The 24,696-nt window shown below is 35.3% G+C and overlaps 1 protein-coding gene across 1 annotated transcript; it reads left to right on the forward strand.

Moving 5' to 3' along the window:
• The first annotated feature begins 4,620 nt into the window (after positions 1-4,620).
• LOC149803254 (sodium-dependent glucose transporter 1A-like) lies at positions 4,621-24,113 on the forward strand. Its single transcript, XM_089953908.1, has 3 exons — positions 4,621-4,758; positions 16,205-16,496; positions 23,005-24,113. The coding sequence occupies exons 1-3, from the start codon at positions 4,639-4,641 to the stop codon at positions 24,111-24,113; spliced, it is 1,521 nt and encodes a 506-aa protein (XP_089810034.1). The 5' UTR covers positions 4,621-4,638.
• The last annotated feature ends 583 nt before the right edge of the window (positions 24,114-24,696 follow it).

A 24,696-nucleotide genomic window follows, 5' to 3' on the forward strand; every position in this document is an offset into this window, starting at 1 on the left:
ATCTTTGATAGTTTTGGTCTTCTTATTCAAATATGTCATATATAGATAGTATTTGTTTTCTTCATAGATGTTGTTACTCGCATTGTTTTGTTCTGAGGTCCCCAATATATTTGGCTACTATGACGTTATTCTTTTTCTTCAACTCTGCCATACATACTTTAATCTCGGTCTCATATTAAGACCTTTTGTTGTCAATCGGCAGAGAGAGAGAGAGAGGAACAAGCATAATCCAATTTAACCATTCGAATGGGCGTAGTCACGAGTTTGATTAAATTGACAAATGCACATGCCTGTTCTCTGTATGTCTTGTACTGGGGTCAAACAGCTTTTTAAACTATGACATTTTCATTTATTTATGTAAACAAAGTCCATAATGTGATGTACTATACCGATCAGCTTACCTTGGGGCACATCTTTCATACTGCGTCAGCCTCCCACACTGTCTTTGGCCCATTTCCCAAGAAGACGTATTAATGCTACATACATTTAGTATGCGTCATAAGTTGTCGAAACTTGTTTCAGTCAGCAATTAGCAACGTTTAATGGACATTCTGACACGAAATGTTTGGATTGTATTGGTCATGTTGGATATTAAAGCAAGTAACGGCGTAAAATAACAATATCGCTATGTACTCACTTCGAGTAAAACTTCAAATACGGAAGAAATGCTTTTAGATAGAATTAAAATATCGATTGAAGACACATATATGTACAAAAAAATTGAAAACATGAAAATGTACTTATAAGGGAATGCCGAAACAGATACACAATAGCTTCATCTTAAGTAATGGATTTGTTTTGATAATTGTACTGGTAATACCTGAAGTTAATTTTGTTGAATATTTTATTAGTGTACAGATTTTTATGGAAATTATATTCTTACTGGTGCTCGTAAGTACAGCAGATTCTTGTAATTTAGGTATTTGTAGCTATATTTTACAGTTTGTTTAAGTGAATGATTCTAAGTATAGTATCATATTTTTATAAGACTAGGCTACACGTTAAAAAAAATTTCTTTCCCACTTTTCCAAATCAAGTGTTACGATTTTCAACATTTTGAATGATAAAGGTGATTATATTGAAAGATACAAAATCCTTCGTATTTTCTCGTCAACAATTACAGGGTGATGTTAGGATTGGAGTTATTTGCTTTTCATTAATGAAATGTTTTGAAGATATATCTTCTGTATCAATTAAAATTATAGTGTTAATTTCGACTCGTTCATTCCTCTGACCGTCTTTAGTGTCGCTGAATTTGCCCAGGTGAACGCACATTTGCAGTATATAGGCGAACTGAAAGAAGGTCTAGCTTAGCTTTACAATATTCAAAAACTTGGAAGTTATTGTTTTCAGGCTCCACTTTCTAAGTTATTTCGACTTAAGCGAGTTAAAGCAGTCTCATCTTAACAAGAAACTTCAGCGGCTCGTAATATAACAGTTATTTTATAGCATCCGTTTTACAACCAACTACTAACGATTCATCGTGTCCTTACTATTACACAAGTACATACTTTTTCTGTTCATTATTTAGATCTTTAATATATTTTTAACTTTCTGTATGTCATCTTGTTTGTCATGCAGGGATAACTCGATGTCATAAAACTCGCCCTCTATTTCCTGGTCCAGCAAATCCTAAAGTTTATGTTTTGAAACACTTTTCTCTCATCAAAGTACATTTTCAGAATTTCACTTTCTACATATTTCTCTTATAGCATTGTGCATGTTATCTCTTTCTTTTGCTTTCACTTTCCCAGTCTTATCGGATTTCGCGATTACGTTTATCACTGACAAAACGTAGTTGAACGTACCCCTTTATTGTTCATATGCTGGCATGTCAATTGTCAACAATGTATGCCCGTTCCTGGTCATCCATGTGATTAACATTGGCCCCTTCTATAAAGAATCTTTTTTCCTCGTTTCAGTCGACCATTGTTTCAACTCAGTGTATTTTTCTCTTCTCTTTTTTAATTTGTTTCCAGAAGTGATTGATATTTGTGTAAGCGACTAGACCTTCAGTAGCATAGTAAAGATGCCTTAAGTACCGCTCTTTGTCGGTCATTTAAAAAGAAATAAACATATCGGGAGACTAATTGGTTTGATAAGTTGTCTCAACAAGTCAACAGACCAATCATATAACACAAACTCTATATTTTCAGTAATTTCAAACGTTTCTTCAAGTTTTTCAAACGTATGAAACGTTTTAAATTTACGTCAAAATTTCGACACTAACACTGTTTACATCGCCGACTCAGCATATCAGGTTTCTGCTACAGATGCCTGATATACCGAGCCACTATGTCACCGTGAGCAGTTTTAAATCGAATTTGTTTTAAATCACTTCTGTTTTTGCTGAATTGTTATAAACATTTCGAAATCATAAGATTGTACCCTAAAATTGACCGAATGCAAATGTGTATATTTACGTACATCAACTTTGTGATTTGTGCATATTCCACATCAACTACATGATTTATTCCTTCCTCATACAAGGCTCAAAATTAGCAATAGTCCGCTAGCCACAGTCTATACAATTTCCTTGCAGACTAGTGGTTATCAAAATTTTAATAATCCGATGGACCATAGTTACCGTTGTCACCAATCAGTGCTCGTTTACATAGTTTTCGAAAATATAAATGATAAGGCCGATGCCCATGTACTCTCTGAGTTAACTGCATACATCTCTAAGATTTAAACGCTCCCCTAGATTAGTGACTTAGAACAAATTAAAACTTTACAAATCGTAATTCAATATGAGGATGTATGAATCTTAACTAGCTTTGTTAGATTTATAAAGTAAGGATGCATGTCAGTGTTTATTATCCGAGTTTCATTTAACCAGTCCTATACCAATTTAAATATTTTGACATTTATGTTCGGTTATCAGAAGGCATTGCTTATTGAAAGGTTGGAAATCATCGAAACCACGCGGTGTCGGGCATTTGGTAGCCTCTGACTACGAGACTTAGCAAACTTAAACGACCTTTCATCGAGCGCTGCTTGCATGAAATTGACAGGGAGGATGGTTTATCTTCTCAAAAATTGCGAAGATAACATTTCTTATATCTTTAATTCATCGACAAGCGAAATGAAACTGTTGCGTTCAGGAACTTTGACTTAACTTCCTGCATTTGTATTGGAAGTTTCATGACTATCCAGATCTCGCAGCCTAAATATCCATGATATCAACGGTCCACTAGTAACGTAATACAAAACCCCAAAACACGGAAATATTGAATAAAAGTCACGTAATGTTTTAAACGATAAGACATAATGTAATTTTCAACATACTTATTCCCGCCATTCCCTTTTGTTCGCGTTAGCAGCCTTGTTTTGAAATCAACTTGACCAACGCATGAAATCTGACAAATCAGTTCAAAACCAGTCTTGACATTTATCTTTATAGTTCGTATGGTCTAGTATTTTTAGAATAGTACTAATTCTGAGCATTGCTTGTTAGTCGTGAAGTGAGTCATTAAGTCTGTGTCTTTAAGATAAAATGGAATCGGATGAAGCCACTACTATGATTTTAATATTAGGTGTTAATTTGATCATTTACTCAGTGCTTTACAACACCCAGTGTGTGTACCACTTAGAAACAATCAATGGCTTATAAAAAGATGCTCAAAATTAGATTATGCAACTTTAAACAAAATTAAAATCATCGGATGTGAACATGTCGTAACCTCAGGGTTCTAGCTTAAGTTTTGAGTTGGAAACGTTTAAAGAATACCCGACAAAGCACAACCATTTTCTTAATGTCAGTAACGCATATGCTACATCTGGGTTTTTCATACCAAAAGGTGACAAGAACTTATAAATCTTTGTTTTACCTTCTGAATAATATCATATAATCTCAATTAATGAACACAAACCATCGGCATAAAAGCTAAATCTATTTCTTTGACACTATATTCACTGGGTTTAAGTGTTGGAAACTGATATATTCGTTGTTTCTATGGATATGCTGTGGTTAAACTTTGGAATACAGCCTCGCGATGCACACTAAAAATCTTTGCTAATGAAGGATAATGGGGTCAAATGTGGAGGTTACAGAAGGAATTCTGATAAAACCTGTTCGGAATGAATATGTCAATGTCTTATTTGGTGGTCTTGTTATCTATATATGGAGTTTTACCCACCTGTTTTAAAGACACTATCATCTGTTTCATTTCTTATTAGTATAATAAAACAAAACATCTCCGGGGATTTCTGGAGGGCCAGATAAAATGCCACAGTCGCTAAAAGTCAATTTTGCATACGTCATATATTCAGTTAATCTTCTTGTTATTAGTAACTTATAAATGAGACTATCGTATGATTAGCCGAAAGTCGTTTTGAGTCATAAAAAAGGCGATGCTTAACATTTCTTTTTCTAAACAAAACTAAGAAATAAGCCGAAAAACATGGTATTCGCCTAATATCACAGTATATGCCGATTATCAACATGATAACACAAAATTACTTCGTTTCACTTATAGATGTCTCAATATGAAAAACTTTAGGTGTCTTACGGATGGTATCGGGAAATTCCATAACTGTTACGTTCGTGTTATCAATTCAACAAGCAGGACACATCAAGGTCATCTAGATTTAATATATGCAGCAGATATACACCTCATATGATACTGTCAGTTAAACATGCAGACCGAAAAAGAACAAACTTCGACGTCTGAGGAGGCAATTACTCAACCCCAGGACAAGTCTCACTTCCAGAAAGTGCTCAAGACGATCTTTTTAGTTCTGGTTTGGGTATGTCTGGTAAGTATGGACTTACATGTACATGTAGAACTTGGCAAGGTAGAGAAAATAAACAAATATTATTTGATTGTAGAAGAAAATCTATCATATACACAGTTAATATTATAATATTAATACAAAATAAACGTCTTTCCTGTTTAAATTTAATTGTCATTTCTCAAAATTAAAACAAATCCTCAGTGAAAACACAAGAATATATAGCACAAAGAATTTATATGTGATAAAATTATATGTACGTTAAAACATAAAAAAAACACATCATTCATTTAATTGTTTGTTTTATTCATTTAAATAAGCAGAACACATGTTGCGAATTATCTGCTATAAATTTTCTTATAATTGGAACACTTAAACCGAACTGTTAAAACTAAATTTGGCGTAACCAATCTTCCTACTTCGTCCGATTCCGTATCTCACAAACCTCGCTCTGCGTGACGCGGGCATCTTTTCACCTGAAATAGTTCTGTAGGATAGCCGTCTGTATCAGCAGGCTTCGATTCTCTCTCATAATCTCTTTCTTCTTCACTGCAGCAATAACATAACAGGTTATCATCACTAAACATGTTGATACATTTTTAAAATGTGATGTATTCAATAAATTTTATTCCGTAACCAGGCATGGTCGTTTTGGTATTAGGTCCTTTCTTGAATAATAACGACAATAACAGATAACAGATAAACAAGGTAATTCGCAGCTGGGTCTAATGAAAGCAATACTCTTCATCTTGTAAAGCCATGTACCGAACCTTTTGCAAACCGGAAGTGAAAGTTCTGGGGCGGTTGACCATTTAGCTGTTCTATATTTTACCTTAATAACTGAGTTTTATGGGTAGGTGTGTATATTAGTCAGGTGAACGCTAGTGACTTATGAATCTACCTGGACAAAATTCCATCGAGTCTGCAGGTTGTCCGAAAGCTTTTTGGTTCTTATATAACCTTCATGGCCTGTGTCTTCTCTTACACAAATAATTTTGATATCATACGCCATAAACACCCCGTAATGATACTGGGGCAAATATATCATACGCCATAAACACCCCTTATTGATACTGGGGCAACTATATCATACGCCATAAACACCATGTAATGATACCGGGGCAAATATATCATCGCCAAAAAAAGACATAAACATTGACAAGTTGTAAAAAAAAAATCACTTTATCCGATGTGTGGTTGTGTTTTGTGATGTTTGTTGTTGTTTTTCTTTTGTTGGTTGTTTTTATGTATATCGGATATACGATCGCTATCTAAAAATCCATCATAGTCCAGCTTGGTTGTTTGTGGCTGCTGAAGAATGGAAGCATGAAGAGATTTCATCTGCCCGTTTCCTATGGCGCATATTTCTATTCGTAAACTCCTCTCATGTTGATTGATTGGTTTCCAACGGAACCTTTAACGCATAATTGGCTATATTATGCCGAGGAAATGGGAGCAAAGTGCCTTTCCGAAGGTTACACAGGGGGAACCGACCCGGGTTAGTCTGGAAAGGTATCGAATCCACGACATATACGATTCCAACTCTCTACCAACGGAGCTACACTTCGACTGTAACAATCATATCGTTGTCAGTATACTTGCTTTTTTATCTAGGAAAATTTTACTCATTCATCAGAAATAAGACGAGACTTCGCTTTTTATCTAGGCCACGTTTTATAAATTAATAAAGTGTTTGTCTTTCAAATGCACTGTTTATTTATCAGAGTGGTCCAACTACGTGGCCCAAGGTGTTGAAGAAAATGGACCACCATTTGTTTTTGCATCTTCAGCCATTATCATGACAGAGTATAGTCAGTTAACACGCCAGATTTATCACGGTTTCTATTTAGTATCTCTAACAAGGCAATGTAATCTGTAGAGAACATTTATCTGTGCTAAAGTAGAAATTCTGCGGGTAAGACATTGCCAATCGTTATGTTTTAATAGCCTTGCTCTTTGTACGCTTTGAGAATGCTGTTAGTGCCAAAAATTGGCCTGGGGGATTAGATATTAGTTTTATTTATTCTGGCATTGCATATTCTTTATGCATTCTTGAAATTTATATTTTAATGAGATCTTATGAGTAAACAAGATTCTTTTTAAAGGCTACTTCTGTTTTATAATTAACTTCCTGCTCAAATTTAAAAGCTATTTCATTTACTCTGAAGTCCACTATCAAATGAGTACTCCTTGCAACCTGATAATCTTGTCCCATTAAAGAGGAGTCCTTTTTACAGCCTGACAATATTGCCCTATCAAAAATAGTTGTATGAATTTCTCTAGGTAATGGTAATTGTGTAATCGGTTATGCAAGCAAAATATTGAAGGGAATTTCCGGTTGTGAGTTTGGGTGTGGCATTTGAATTAAAAACAGGTGAGTGATGTTATATTTTACTGTTTATTTCACTCACAATATTATCTCTCGAATACTAAAAGAAGGTGATGCAACTAATAAAGGAAATTTCATTACAACTGTGCCAAACTTTGAGCCTCTGCACTAATGAATATTCAAAGTCAAAGCGAAACGTTTGAGGCCTTTGCTCGGAATTCATGGGGGGTGGGTGATCGAAGTGTGACAATACATAGACATTTACATAGGCTTTGGGGTGGGGGTGGTCAAGATATAAAGGTCTATCTATGTTTATATTAAGCTTTTGCTGACTATTGTTAGAATTTATTATACAATAGTTAAAAGCGATGATTTCGGGTTTTGGTCTCGAACGACTGTGTTAGAGCAGCCTCTTTTCTAATTACATCAGTATACAAAATGTATACAAATATTTCGAGAAGCTGTTATTTATCAGCATTTGTTTTCCTTCACTCTTAACTCTATCAGCTTTTCTTGTTCGTCATGAATGAACGAAGGCTGTCTCCATTGTCATTCTACAGCTTGCTATAATCAGTAATGAACGTGGGTTGTCTCCTTCGCCGGTCTACAGATTGCTGTAATCGGAAATGGACGTAGGATATCTCCTTCGTCGTTCTACAGCTTGCTGTAATCAGGAATGGACGTAGGATATCTCCTTAGTCGGTCTACAGCTTTCTATTACCAGGATTTTTATTGACCACTTAACCCTTGCATTCCAGCAGCTTACATCCAAGAACTACTTTGGGAATATCATCTTATTTAAGTAAGGCTTCACAAAGAATATATCCTTCAGATAATTGAAACTTTTCTCAGATGAATCATATTCTTGAGTTTGAAAGGCATTATCAGCAGCACTTGGTGACATGATGTCATATGCATTATATTGGAACGTTAATAATCATACTGTTCTTCAACTACCTTCAGCATTTAGCGAAATAATTATCATTCTCTTTCCTTGCTTTTCCGAAGCGGTCGTTCTTAAAAATAAACCTGATTGCGAATGAACACATTGTATTAGTAGTTCCGTTGCCATTGTTTCAACAGACATTTTTTCCGATGTGAGCAAACTACAACAATTTCAAACTGCATGAAATTTCTGATAGGGTCTTTCAGCATCAAGTATTACTTTGCAGCTTCATATTTCAGACCCCTCTGATATGTATCTTTACTCAGTAATGTAATTAAAATTGAGGGGTTATTTTTTATTAAAAACAGTTTAGCACTGGTTCAGCGGTCCAAGTCAATCATTTTACTACTACAATTGTTCTTACTAAAACACCATTAGCATGGTCTTTCTACAGATCCTAACCAAAAGAAATTAAACATCAAAATGGAAGGTTTGCAAACCTGAGGGCATCTAAATCATAATATACTTAGATTAGCAACAAAAATATATTAAGAAGAATCCTGCACAAAATCTTTCATCTCGCAACATACTTGTCCATGATATCAGAGGTCAAATAGTCATGTGATATCAGCAATAAACCCCTTACCAAAAGTTGTTGCACAAAACTTCGAAAATATTAAATGAAAGTCACTTAGTTTGTAAAAGCACGAAATGAAACATAATTCTCAACATATTTTGAAAAGTGAAAGTAGACAGATGGGGGAGGATGAGATTTTCATTGTTGATCAGGGTACGAACCGTCTATCTCCGTGATTTTAATGTTTTCGTCACTGGTGTGCAACTCGTACGATTACCCCGAGCATCGAGTTTTAGAGACGTTACACGTGCACGATTTAGAAACCAAACTCGTCTCAACCACACCGCTGCGCCTTAATAGCGTATAATTACTGTACGAAATCGCATGGAGCGCAATCTTCGGGTCACGAAGTGGGTTGCCCTCGTATGGTCTCGAACTTGGGGCGCTTTGTAAAGCGTGCGTTGTCCGCCCACAGTAATCCCCGAGCGATTACTCGATTTTTAACGAATGCACGGTTCCGTATATGTGCGCAGAGGTGTCAAAAAATTTATGTTGCTGCCAACACAGTTTGAATCAAAGGGGTGGTAATGATTTTGTTTACGATTACCACTGAGCATAGTTTATTAGTTATATTGAGACTACTTTGCGCTGCACTGAGAATTTCAGAATAAACACGTACTCGTTGATGTAAATGTAATATTAATTTTCCAGCCCCGCCAACCCTAAATGTGCTTTCAATTAAGAGTTTGCTAATGTTTTACGAGGTTTCGATAAAACAGGTACGATCTCGTAGTTACCCTTTTCGCATCCCGTATTTGTAGATCGATCAGCGTTTGAGAAAATGGTAAAATCTTTTCTGGTATAAGCCTCGAACCCTGATTGGTAACAAATAAAAATCTCACCCACCCCCATCTATCTTTTGTGAATGTTATTAGTTAACTATGTGTGATATGTGTTGTAGTTTAATAATTTGATGATGTTTGGAAAGAACAAAATATATAATAGAAATAATGCTTTATATGGAGTACAAAATAAAGAAAAATGTGATAAAAGTATAATGTCAGCTCGTGCATACTTAATATTCAATACTTCAGATTAAGTATTAATTGGAGTAGAATTGTTTGGTCATTTATTATTCATAGTTGCTATATAAATAAAGGAAGCTGGGTATTGCGAAATATTTTGTATATTTCTGAGTATACCACAACACTACCACGGTATACCAAAATTATATTAGGGACCAACAATTTAATGTTCTTGGGCAACGGGCTGACATTTTTTGTTTCATTTTGTCTGTCAATAGTTGGAAAAATATTTACCTCTGATTAATAGCCAAATAACACCATATTATATCCATTATATTGTTTGGAATAACACCATATTATATCCATGATATTGATGGGAATAACACCATATTATATCCATGATATTGTTTGGAATAACACCATATTATATTCATGATATTGTTTGGAATAACACCATATTATATCCATGATATTGCTTGGAATAACACCATATTATATTCATGATATTGTTTGGAATAACACCATATTATATTCATGATATTGTTTGGAATAACACCATATTATATCCATGATATTGTTTGGAATAACACCATATTATATTCATGATATTGTTTGGAATAACACCATATTATATTCATGATATTGTTTGGAATAACACCATATTATATCCATGATATTGTTTGCAAAAAATACACTAATTATATTGAGATGAAAGAAAAGTAAATATTTCAGCTAGAAAGAAAATCACAATCCCACTCCCCACCTCAAAATGAAATGGTCAATACTTTATAGTAGATGTATTTGCTACGTGTATGTTAACTGTTGTATGAGCTGCAATCTAAAATCTGTAAATAAAGTGGCTTACACTATAGATTGATAATGTTAAATACCTATTCATATAAATCGAAAGTGTTGATACTGAAGCTACACAATTGGTATAATTGGGAGAAAAGGCAGCAAATATAAAACACACTTACTTAAGAAACGAGAAAATACTTAGTGGACTTGAGAACATTACGTAAAGTTCAGACAGGAAACAAGTGCGCTCCTCAAAAATTGTAGGATGAATCGCAAACTAACTACTACTTAACACATTCACATACACTAGTAACTAACTGAAAACATGACATGTGGTGTTTTTTTAATTTTTAATCCGAAACTTTTCCAAAAGTTGGCCTTTGGCTCGAATATGTTTGACATCATTCCATTTCGCCACCGCGTTGACATATGTGACATGTATCAAATGTCATTAAAGGATCATAAATATGTAGACAAAACTAAGTATGTCTTTTGTTCTGAGTGGGAGGAAGAACGAGTTTGATGCAGTGCAAGAATATGTCGAGTCCGTCTGGTAGAGACGTATGTTCCTACGCGTGATGACTACAATTTTTAAAGCTACGTTAATATTTTAAAAAAAACAACAACAACAAACAAACACACAAACAGAAACACATTATAGGCCTATTCATCGATGTCAGTTTTAGTTTACTAAGTCCGTTTCAATCTATAAAACGAAAATATTAAAACTTATTTTTCCATGAGAGTGCGGCATCATTCGTACAAAGTCTAAAGCCATTGTTTGCAATATTTAGTTGTTCCCATTCTCCCGTCTTGGAAATAATGGTTTACTGATGTCTTAAATGCTTCCTATCCAAACACTTATGTTAGTGTATGCTTGAGGGATGGCCCTTCCTTATCAGCGAACTGTTCAGAATGCTATTCTTTGTGTATGTGAAAGTGTTCATCACAAGCTCGCATCGTCGTAACCAAATGTTTCTCAGTCTCCTGTTCGGTGGAAAACAATGTAACGTGATGGTCATGCCATCAACAACCTTTCCAAAGAAATATATACACTTACAGAAGTATTTGTTCGTTTTTAATCGCATTGTGACTACTATTACATGAGAACAGAATAGCGATTTCTTGTCTTTTTTGAGGTGGGGTGGGGTGGAGAGAGATTGGGAGGGACAAGGCTTTTCTTCAGAGCCAGAATACTTTTTCTTTTACCTCCAGATAATTCATTGTTGTAACTAATATAATTGATATAATAAGTTCTTTTTTCACCCTACAAATCAGAGCAAGAATATTTTCTTCAATCTCTGTAGGGGCTAGACATTTCAAGGAAAATATTAATTTCCGGGATCTAATTGTGTCCGATAGCACCCATAAGTAGTCGCATTGTATCGTGCGGGCGTTGCTAGTCTAGATTTGACGTTAAAGAGCTCAGAGACCAGAGCAGTTAAAACATATTTCGCAAAGGCCTGTAACTCCCTCCCTCCTTTGCAGTTATATCTCATGGGTTTAATTAAATTCTCACAAAGACGAGCGACTGCCATTCAGTATCCTTTATTACGATTTTAAATGTGGTTATTGATATGTATCACGTTATTTCCAATAACAGATCGATTCTTTTAAAAAATCTTTACTGTACAGGGAACGTTGATCACTGTCTAACTTTTTGTTCAAACATATAGGTATCTGTGTGGTCTTTTAATATGTAAAATGGATACAAATGATATATTCATTTATTCATGTGAGAAATTCTTACCTTTACAGTATGACTTGTTCTAGCATGACCATATATTACAGGACCTTTTATATATCCATGCACTTAAAGTGAAGCGTAGGTCAAAAATCCTACGCAGCTACGAGCAGCAATCATTTTTGAATAAAGTAGTCCCTTTAAAAGGGCGTACCGTATAGTATGCAAAACTTGATATCGAACAAATAAAGTTGTTTAAAATGAGCTTTATCATTGTAGTTTTCGCTCTCTACAAAATTGGAGAAGCAAACGAAAACCACTATATGACCTCTCTCTGTCTCTCTCTCAAACTCAAAGAAGCGCGAAGTCACAGCACTACTCCATTATTGTGAGCACATTTATCAAAAGAAAATGTTAAGCCTATCTATAAAAGCTTTACAATATAAGTCCTGAAAACAATATTTGAGTTAAAAAAGTTAGTACGACCTCATGGAGCAGTGCATGAGTAATTACGTAAGTTTTAATTAAACTCACAATAATTTCATATCTTTATGAAGGGTTTGGGGATGATAATAATATTTTGCCCATGATGACACTTATGATTTCCAGACCCAGCCCGAAGTTACCGTTTGGGCACAAAAATTTAACTGGTTCTAAACAAAAATAATTTTCTTTTCTCACAAGACTGTACAGTTTTTGGGTAATATACCTTTATGATACCTTTTTCTACATATAAGATAACACACTGTGACTTTAAAAATGACGTCAGAACATCGTACATGTATATCAGTAATTTCACAAGACGATTCCGAGGTTTTTCAAATATTACAAGTATTTTTTCCACGTGCGATAAATATAATATTATCACACGTGTGCTAATTTCAAATAAAATTTTAGAAATTGTTTAAAAATTTAAATCATTTGCACACCAGCAGTATGGGAGATGGGGCAGAAAACAAATGACCCTATGACGACATTGTGAACCAACATTATGGCCGCCCTCATAAGGGAATTTAACATTAGGCTGAACATGGGCTTCAGGAGAATGAAACACAATGTTGGGTACTGACCAACATTAACGCCTGCTGACAACACTCCGTTTACCAACCAGCACCCACTGACCAGCAGCCTCACTTACTCACCAATATCCACACCTGCTGGTCAACACAGCCTTACTGACCACACCTACCGACCAACACACAGTCGTACTGGCTAGCACCCACACCTACTAAACAATACCACACCTCCATCTTAATGTTCAACCTATGGTGTAATGTTAATTTCCCCTTGTCGCCATACATGTCTATCTTGTTAAATATATGGACTAATGTTAAGTTTTCGTCACCATTGGGACATAGTTTCAGGATGACAACCGTGTAGTTCCCACTGTCGTCATAAGGCCACTTTTGTCGCGATAATACTTTCCCATATACTACTCACGCCAAGGCTAAATAAGACACAACTTATTGGACTTGTTATAATTTGTAACTCTACTTACGTGCAGTATTTCAGTGAGAGACTCAAAGTGTGATCCTTTATTTTAGTTTAGTTTTAGTTGATCCCCAATTTCGTAACGAAGACGCATACTGATTAAACTACTGCTCCTAATGACCGCATATGTTAACATATAACGCTCATTTAACTGCAATCAGCATAGGCACCAATCTGCAAGCCACGAATTGTTTTGGCATATGAATTAAGGATCTTCGCAATTTGCTATGTGACTTCCCACGAACATCACAGACCCGGATCTGCGACGGTAATTCTCGGTCTACGATGTTTCATTAGGTTTTTTTTAAATACAGAACTGAATGGTGTGTGTGAATTTCATCACAAACGTGAGCGGTGAATTTTTGCATTTCTTTTTATTATGTCTTGTTTATATTTATATTCTTCGACAAAATGGTCTGACCAGGTTGCATATAAATTTTGGTTTCAGTGTACACGCGTTGCACTTTTGATGTTTCTGCATCCACCAACTTGATGTAATCCATTTACTAACTCTTAAAACATGCGTTTTGAATTTGTACTGCCCTTAAATAGCCTTTGTGTGATTAATTATAACTGATATCATAAAATAAAATCTGAAAAATCTCTTTCATCACGATTTAAAGTTAATCTTGACCTTTGTGTAATATTATATTTCAGTGTACACAGAATTACGGAAGATGTCTTTTATGGTTTTACGGATGTGTATTAATTACTCGAAGTCGGTCAAAATGATGATAAAATATGAAACGAGTTATAATTTGGCTACAAAAAGGGTTCCGCTGGAACAGTATGGGCTTTAAAGTAATGGTACCGATGACAACCTAATTTCATGCATTTTAAATTTAAAGATATATACAGTTTACGCTACATTTTGAGTTTGTGAAAGGTCATTGTTTCTGTTTCCTCGTCATGTATGGTTCGAAATATGAAATTTCATAAGGAAAATAAACGCAAACAAATCTTAAATGCAAACATGCAAAGAAAATGCAAATGGTATCTCCTTATGCAAAGAAAACAGACGATCTTTGAGTATTATGAAACGAATGGCTGAAATGAATGGCATCAGAGAGAGAGAGAGAAGTAATAACTTTAATGTCTATACTTCCCAAACATATAAACATGAACGTTTACTTAATGTCTATACTTCCCAAACATATAAACATGAACGTTTACTTAATGTCTATACTTCCCAAACATATAAACATGAACGTTTACTTAATGTCTATACTTCCCAAACATATAAACATGAACGTTTACTTAATGTCTATACTTCCCAAACATATAAACATGAACGTTTACTTAATGTCTATACTTCCCAAACATATAAACATGAACGTTTACTTAATTTCAAAGTCGCGACATCACTGTAGGAATGTAGTGTTCGGAAAGATGCCACCGTGCATTATTTGTGTAAATCTCGTCTAACATAGAATGCACCTTATAAACATTACACTTTTGCTTGTAGGCATCATTTTCCAGTACACATTACTTTTTCCCCCCTTTAAATGATAATATAAATATATTTGCAGTTTATATTTCATTAATACTTGTTGCAAAGAAACTGATATTAATTTCAACAATGACTTGTGGCCACAACACGACACAAATCTGCAAAACTGCTCTCTCTAATCTGAATTTCAGCTCCAAGTTTTTAAAAAAATTGTTTTTGGGGGTTGGGGTTACATTAAAAATAAAGCAAACAAACTAAACAGGTCTTTAAAACTGCGACAAATACACAGCAACATCATGTTCAAAACAGATATATGGTAATGTTTAAAGATTGCTAGTACAAATATTACTACATTGTAATTAATGTTTTATAAATGAAACTGAATTTTAGTGTTATTTTGACGAGAATTCGTTTGCTAAATTAGCGACCACCAAAAAAAATTGATGACTGGTACTTTTTACTGAAAAATTGTGCATCCTTGTATTTTCCAAACTTTTTTGAATTAAGACTGATTTTGTCAAGTCTTATTTGTTTACACTTACAATGGACACCATGGACCATCTAGGATTTCGAAAATTAATATTGGGTTATAAAACACTTTCTTCACCAATACAGTATTTCAGAGCAATGTAGATACAGAGTTATACTGTGCAAAATTAATTCTAGCGTCTGCTGTATGAAAAATAAATAACCTGAAGAATGATAAATGGTGCATCAAGTTTGGAGTCTAACCTTCTTGAACTGTTTTAAAAATATAGCAGATAACGTCATTTTGCACACTGTGAAAAACTCTGATTCGTTAAATAAATTATTTCTTATACTCTGCTTCTGTTTCGATAACTTTTCCTCACAATTAGACTCAACTCAAGGTTAGGCCAAATAGGAATCATGTGCATGCATGTAAGTCTAATAGTGAATGCTGAAAGAAGAAAAGAGATTTTTTTGGCGAGAAATGCAACAAAATCCTCCTAAAAACATTACTTATTGGGTCAATATAAATTTAAAAAAGAGCCCTCGTTTTATGTCTTTTATATATTTCTTTACTTATTGTATTTTTTTTAAATTTATTTTATTATTATATGTATCACTTTTTTTAGTTATTACTTTATTTATTTGTTATTCGTTTATTTATTTTATAACTGTATGTATTACTTTATTTATTTACTTATTTATTTATTCATTCATTCATTTAAATTTCTAGTATCATTGTACTACTTCATATATTTGCAGGGCCTGTACCTAGAAATCACTGGACCAACCCTTATTGATCTAAAGATACGGACACATTCTGATTATGAGGATGTCGCGCTTGCTATTTCAGGCCGCAGCGTGGGCTACTTCACTGGCGCTGTGATTGGTGGGTTATTGGTGGACAAGTTTGGTCGCTTCTGTGACTTAATGTTGGCTCTCTCTCTTAACGGAGGTGCAGCAGCAACAATGAGTATTCCCTGGGTGCAAATAACGGAACTTCTCTGGTTCTTCTGTTGGTTGCAGGGAACTTTTGAAGGAATCATCAACATAGGTAGGATCAGTAAAACTATGGAACCGATGTAATGTAAATTATTGGTGGTCACCATGGTGACGAGTTTGGTTCGCCGTGTTCATTATGCAATGCATTTCCATTATAGTATGCTATTATTAAGGTCATAATTGAAGGATTTACAAATGGAGGTGGTAATATTAATATGGTAACCATCGTCTAATATTAAATCTTAGATTCAGGAGGATTCCTGAGCTTGTCTCTTGGAAAATTTAGTACGCCGTCATGATGGTAATAAAGCAGAAGAAACAAAAATTAAACAAGAAAGATAGTTGCTTGGCCGAACTGAAAATGATCTGTTTTTATAACACTGTTAGTGTCGAAGGCAAAAAGAGGATGCGCAGATCTATGAACTTTTCCTAAATCGAGTTTCCATTCTTAAAATTTTGATGGGTTGCGCATATAGATGAATATTACATTATGTTTGCCAAGCAAGTTCTTGTGCATTTGGAGTCCTTCCCTTCAATCTTGTTCCGTCCTTTATGTGGGAACAGCGTATGACCATGTTGGTTACGGCATGCGAGCTTGGTAATAGTTGTAGTTGCTCGCGGCAAGGATTTGGTTCATGCTTGTAACGAATTATAACTATATATCTTTCCTATATTCACGTATCCAAATGTAATGTGCAATCCAAGGATAGGCGCTTTCTTTTCTGTTTGATACGAAACTCTCTCTCTCTCTCTCTCTCTTTCTCTCTCTCTCTCTCTCTCTCTCTCTCTCTCTCTCTGTGTGTGTGTGTGTGTGTGTCCCATTCACACCTACTTACAGTACGCATAGCAAAGATACACAAGCACACACTTGAACCGATAATATATTAATATGCAGAGATAAGCGTGCTTGAACAGAAATCTATCAAAAATAGCGATAGACAAGAGTCACGTATACTATATTTCCCCCGATACTGAAAGAAAGCATCTCCATACTCCCTTCCTTGTACGCAGAAAAAAATGCAGGGAGCGTGTGTACAAATTTCCATAGCAATGACAGTATGTAGTAGTGGAAACTGAATATTTCACTTTTATATTTCATTCAATCGTTCCTCCATTTGTAATATGCGCCTTTTGAATTTCCTTGGGAATATTTTATCATATACGGGCACCTGAATAGTGAAAGTTTCTTTTAACTAGGTCTTTTGTTGTTTTCAAAATTGGCATTTATTTTAAACAGCGAACCTCAGATTAGGAGTTATGTGTATCGTCCCGTTTTGATCGATTAAAAGTATAATGAAAATATACAGGAGACGACATATGCAGCATTTTAAATTTAATTTTAAATTACACGTTCATATCTACTGAATATTTTCAGTTGATCCTTCACTTAAAAAATTTTCGGTGGAATATCAAGTATAATTTATCAAGCTTTCTGTGACTATATCATACAACAAGTATAAACAAAATGTGATGTGTCAAATGAGTTTTGTTTCTAACTTTCCTGAGTCACCAGAAGTAGAAGTTAACTTTTCTAATGATGCGACTAATATGCCCTTTCCACGGTAAACTAACATTCACATAAACACCAAAGTATCATGTCATTATTCAGTCTTTGTATAACGGAAACGATTCACATGGCTATGCTATAATCTTGAATGCTTTTGTTTCGTGACGATGAATAAAGCTTTGGTTTCTCTTTGTTAGATAGTATGATATTTCCATCTGAAGTTGTTTTTTTTTTTTTTTTTTTTTTTTGTTTTTTTTTTGTGCACTTTGAAGAGTACATTCAAGTTCGTTCCAAGATTCTTTACATGTGATAAAGATAATAATGTGTCATGCCTCTGAAGATCGTGTCTATGTACAGTATTTCCTACAGCTTGAAATAGGTGATTGATAACATCAGAGAATATACAGCTTGAAATAGGTGATTGATAACATCAAAGAATATACAGCTTGAAATAGGTGATTGATAACAACGAAGAATACACAGCTTGAAATAGGTCATTGATAACAACGAAGAATACACAGCTTGAAATAGGTCATTGATAACAACGAAGAATATAAGTGAACCTAATTATGGCCCTTGTGGCAATATAGCAATTATTTTTATCATCAGATAAATTACCATCGAGTGATAACTATTGAGATATGCTATAATATGATTCAAACTATGTAATAGTACTTCTGTAACAGTGATAGATTTTTAGATTTCTAAGGGTAATTTCATGGATCACTAGATCAAAGGTCAGCCCATTAATGTTACAATCAACTTGAACCACTTGTTTACCATTGATAACACTGGACAACAAATTTTTACAAAAGTCATGTTACTGAAATAAAATTAGTCAATTCTTATCAATTTTTATGTGCTGAACACGAATATGACAGTCAAATTGCAAAATTGGCTCTAGTTTTTTTGTAATCTGCAAGAAATTAATGTTTACATAACGAAATGCATTCCAATAGTAAAAGGTCAACTGTAATAGCCTACCTATAAAAAATCAAGTCATTGACTACATCTTAGATTTCTTCGCCTGTCTCTTGTACAGCTGTTCGGGAGCATCTCTGAGGAGTGTCCAGCAGTAGTCAGCCAGCATTGTAGTGGACCATTTTCCCTGGTATCTTTGTTCCATTGTTGCGATATCTTGATGAAAACGTTCGCCGTGTTCATCACTAACAATACCACAGTTGCTAGGAAAGAAATCCAAATGGGAATGAAGGAAGTGAATCTTTAGAGACATATTGCAGCCAAGTTTCTTATACTTCATCAACATGTCTTCTACTAGTTCCTTATAGTTTTCTGCCCTAACATTTCCGAGGAAGTTTGTAGAAACTAGGCGAAAAGCATTCCATGCTTGTTTTGCGTCACCTTCCAGCAAGTTGTTGAACCGGTCATCTTTGAAAAGCTCTCGAATCTGAGGACCCACAAAAACTCCCTCTTTAATCTTTGCTTCGCTGAGTCGAGGGAATTTTTCATGCAGGTATCGGAATGCTGGCAAAGTCCGGTCAATGGCTTTCACGAAGTTCTTCATCAAACCTAGTTTGATGTGAAGGGGTGGTAGCAAGATTTTCTGAGCCTCAACCAGAGCTGGGTGTTGGATATTCTTCTCTCCAATGGCTACATTCTGCCTGTGAGTCCATTCCTTCCTCATGTAGTGCATTTCCCTTGCTCGGCTATCCCACTCGCATAAGAAACACATGTATTTTGTATATCCTTGCTGCAGTCCCATTAAAAGGGCAACTACCTTCAAATCACCACAGAGGTGCCAGCTGTACTTGTTATACTCAATGGAATTCAGTAGCTGCCTTAAGTTATCGTATGTCTCTTTCATGTGGACAGCATACGCTACTGGAATAGATGGAAGAATCTTTCCATTGTGCAAAAGCACAGCCTTGAGACTCAGTTTCGAAGAGTCCACAAATAGTCTCCATTCTTGTGGGTCATGAGTGATTTTTAAAGCATTCATGAGGCCCTCAATATCGGAACAGAATATCAGATTACTTTCCTTTCTGAAGAAAGGCTCCAATTGCTGGTGGCGCTTTCGATATGCAGTAATTGTGACATCTTCTTCTAGAAGATTCCATTGTTGGAGTCTTGATCCTAGCAATTCTGCCTTGTTCTTTGATAAGTCCAAATCACGAATCAGGTCATTTAGTTCTTCCTGTGTTATTCTGTGTGGGGTTGATGATGCACCACAGTGAAAATCTGGATCACTGCATGCTGATGGACCAGGAGAAAAACAGGTCGACTCACCTTTGTCTTCGTCAGATGAATCAAGAGAATATTCTGCTGGAGGTTCTGGAATAGGAAGTCCCTCACCATGTGGAACTGGTCTCAATGCAGACGGAATGTTTGGGTAGACTATTCTCGACTTCTTTCGCTTCGTTATTCCGCCGGAAAGAGGAGGAACCAAGCAGAAGTAACAGTCATTTAGGTGGTTGCTTGGCTCTCTCCACACCATTGGGACTGCAAACGGCATTGATGACCTTTTGCAATTCAACCACTGTGAAAGCTGTGTTGTACATGTAGCACAGCATATATGCGGAGCCCAAGGCTTGTCTTGGTCACCAACCTTGCATCCGAAGTAAAGATGATATGCCTTCTTCACTTGAGAATTGATACTTTTCTTCTGGTTGGCAAATGTCACTTCCCCACAAATATAGCAAAAATTGTCCGCGGTATTAACACACTTTCGAGGCATTACTGTTCTTTATTGTACGTAAATGGATAAAATAATAAGTTTTATGTAACAGTAGCTTGAACTGTCTCGCACAACGTCTAAAATATTTTAAATGCTGAACCTATCTGATTGGGCTTTATATAGTACACTGCTTACGTCAGCTTCAGCAGCCGCCTGGCATTAGTATAATAGGCCTACACATGTATAGTACACTGCTGACGTCAACTTACTTCAGCAGCCGCATGGCATTAGTATTGCATTGCATCAGAAAATGATGCAATCATCTGTGGATGATGTGAGCATGATGGTATTATGCAATGTTACATCATTATTCCGGATGTTGCTGCAGTCCTACTGGAGAAATTTACACAGTGAAACATAGAAAATGAGGTATATGAATATCTTCAAAACGAGAGCCAATACAAATTTTTCACGGTTATATTCGTGTTCGGCACACCAAAATACTACAGATTAGGGCCTTTTCAAGTCAGTAATGATTTCACTGTTGACCAGTGTAATAAACCCATTTCACAGGTATATTTTATTTGATTGTTTTAATTGGAGGATTTTATGTAAATCTTGTAAAGGCACTGGAGAATCAGACACGTTTTTCTATTAGTTTTGACAATGACGAAGAAATGGGTCTGTGATTGTTGATTTCACCGTAATTTTATTTTTGAAAAGGGGACCTCACTTTAGCAATTTTTTTACGATTTAGGGAACTGACCAGTCCTTATACTATGATTAAATCTGAAAGCAACATGCTCAGCAATTATTGTAACATCTGCCTTTAAAACAAAAAACGTAAGGGTCTAATCTGATTAAGTCCCGTATAGCTTGTATCAAAATATTTGCTGGAGGAATTGTGAAAGCTTTTGTAGGTGATCAGAATCTGTATCAACTTCAATAGCTTCAGAACAAAAGTCATGAAGATGTTCATAAGATCTTTCGACGATATATATTACTTAAGGTTAGAAGCTATATTAGTGACAAAATAAAAAAATTATAAATATCTGCCATATCTTTGGAAATGTCAAAAGTAATCTATTTGATTCAACATCATTTGACTGTTCCGTAGCTTTCTAGTTCCAAACTCATTTGAAAGTATCCAAATAACGTTTGGATCATTCTGTTTATATTCTTTGTTTCTTGCATAATGGAATCTTTTAGTTGTCTTATCAGTTTTGCAACATAATTACTATTTTGCATGGAAGCTTGCTCATTTCTGATGCATTTTAAGTTATCTCCTTCCTTCGTGGCATCTAAAATATCTTGTATAATCCAGTCAGGATATTTGGCATATGTAACTCTCAGATATTTTACTTTTAACAACCTCAAGAAATAGCATGAACCAAGTGCTTAATTTATCATGAAATTTGCTGAAGATCATATCTAAATATGGCATGGATAATGTTTTGACAAACCTATATATTGATATTGTTTTATTATAATATTGATAATATGTCTGTTGTTGAATCACAACAGGTAATTTGTAGGATACTCAATGAGGTAACAATGTGAGTAATTCTATTCATTGTACGTGTTGTTGAATCAATGTAAGTAATTTATAAAATGAATTTAATTAAGTATGCAGTAATTTGAAGGGTACTCAAGGAGCTAAGTAATTATATTGATAATACGTCTGTCGTTAATAACTACAGGTAATTTTCTTTACACTTCTGCAGTATAAGAATTAATGAACAGCTGGTCAATATTTTAGTTTGTAATCAGGTGTCCAGTTGATCTTCACTGCAAATAGAACGTTCACAAAATGTTTTCTCAAACAATACCGCCACAATTCCAACTGATTTCGTTACATTTGACACATTTTGTGACAAGGGGTTACTTCAATTTCTCCATAGTTTACAGTAAAAATATTATGAAGTAGTCTAGTTAATAACTGGAATTTGTAGACTTTTTGGCAATTGTTCGTAGAATCCTTGTATTTAATTGATATCATGTAATTTAACTTTATAGATAAAGCCATCACAATGAAAATACTAAATAATCCATTTTTATTTCTTCAGTCGATTGTGTGGTATGTTTTGTTCCACAGCAGAGATTTTTTTTTATTTCTTTCCACACATTATAAAACTGAAGTTTGTTTCATGAAATTTAGCTGTAGTTCCCCGCTAGTTCCCCGCATAGGCATATAGGTTTCTTTGTCAGTCTCTCGACTCACAATAGAAACAGTCTCTCTCAACATCCGTGTAACTAAGATGATTACAAGTGTTCAGCACTCGGATGGTGTTTTCAGGACGTCAAAATAGCTGTCCAAAGTTTTCAACCTTTAACTACCTGCTTCTCAAATTATTGTCCATTTAAATTTAAACAATGCTGTAATGTTCAAATGCATTGTTGCCTGATTTTCCGTTTCAGCTGGACAGAGGCTGATCCTTCAGATCTGGCAAGAAAAGGCGACCGGCCCTCTTCATGCCCTTCATGGTGGTTATGGCATTGGATCCTTCATCGTTCCTTTAATAGCCAACCCTTTCCTGGCCGTTCCATATCCAAACGTCATATCCAATAACGTCACGGAAACGCCAGATCTTACAACATTGAGGGCGTCAAAGTTGCATACTGTATCTACAACCACTATCATGTCAACCACCACACCATTGTTCCTCGAAGAGTCGAGGATAGAGTATGTATACATGATCGTTTCCATTATTACTGTTTTAATGTCTATTGTGTTCTACGTGTACAATTTCACCGGCTTGAATGAGAGAAGGCAAACTAGCGATTTACCATCAAAGAAGCAAACAAAAGCAAGGACACTGAAAGAAATCATAAATCCTGCCACCTGTGCCGGTGGCAAATTATTGTATGGTATACTGATCTTCGTGTTCCTTTTCGTATATTTCTTCAGCGTGGTTGGGGGGGAACGTTTGGCCGGAAAATTTATCCGTGCTTTCTCTATCGATGAAATGGGATTCAGCAAAGATGACGGGTCCTTCTTAAATACCGCTTTTTGGATCAGTTTCACAGTCGGTCGCTTCTCGGGATTCTTGGCCGCTCGATGGATCCCAATTAGGATTTTGATCATGCTTGAGACTGGTGGATGTCTGATATCAGCAATATTGATTACCATCTTTGGACATACAAGCTCGTTAGCGTTATGGATCCTAGCGCAGCCTCTTGCTTTTTTCATTGGTCCTCTTTTCCCTTCTGGTATTGGATGGGGGGACAATCATGTGGAGATGACAGGCATTGCAATAACCTTCGTTCTAGCTGGAGGATCACTAGGAGGCGTAGCATACCTCCGGTTGATTGGATATTTGTATGATAGATACACCCATCGAGCATTTCTGTATCTTCTACTGGCCTACGGCATCAGTGTCTTCGTGTTGGTTGGCGTTCTTAACCTTGTCAGCTCAAAGAACGGAGTGCGGTATAAGAATAAAGAAACAGAAATTGAGGTAAAAGATGATGTCAGCTCAGGCGAAGAAACTGATAAAAGTACGGAAAAATCTGTGACAAAATTTTAATCAGAATATTTCACTTTTCATTTGCAATGATTGATTAATCAATAAAAGTTAGATTTCAGAAACTAATATTGTTTTGATATATACGGCAAAGCAAACAAATATATTATCACAAAATTACAACATATTTTTAACGCAGTCCAAACGTTTGGATTTCATAGGGAACCCAGACTGTCATGGGTAGGAATCGAAACCGTGACCCTTGGATTACGAGTCCGACGCTCAAGCAACCGAGTTTCGCGGCTACCCTAGATAGATTATAATTTGTTCACAAAATAATGCTTTCCATTGAGATGAAGGGACCAAATGGAAAGAAAAAAGCATTTTTTTATACTTTAATCACGTCCACCAATTTTCCTATTTACTAAAATAAATTAGTTTCTTGAATGATGCGCATGATCAAGGCAGTCTACCACCTTGTAAATTCCGCAGAATTCAAATGAAAGGAAATTTTGGCGCGAGTAAATCGTGACAGGCAGCATTTATGGTGAAAATTATTAGAAATGTAGCATATCGTGGATTGTAGGTTATGACGAGCGTCATTTATTTCTTTCTTTCATGCTTTTTTTAGGGGTATTACTATTGC

The sequence above is a fragment of the Sinohyriopsis cumingii genome, chromosome 3 (genome assembly GCF_028554795.1).
Source record: "Sinohyriopsis cumingii isolate HCF-2022 chromosome 3, ASM2855479v2, whole genome shotgun sequence".
NCBI classification, from domain to species: Eukaryota; Metazoa; Mollusca; class Bivalvia; order Unionida; family Unionidae; genus Sinohyriopsis; species Sinohyriopsis cumingii.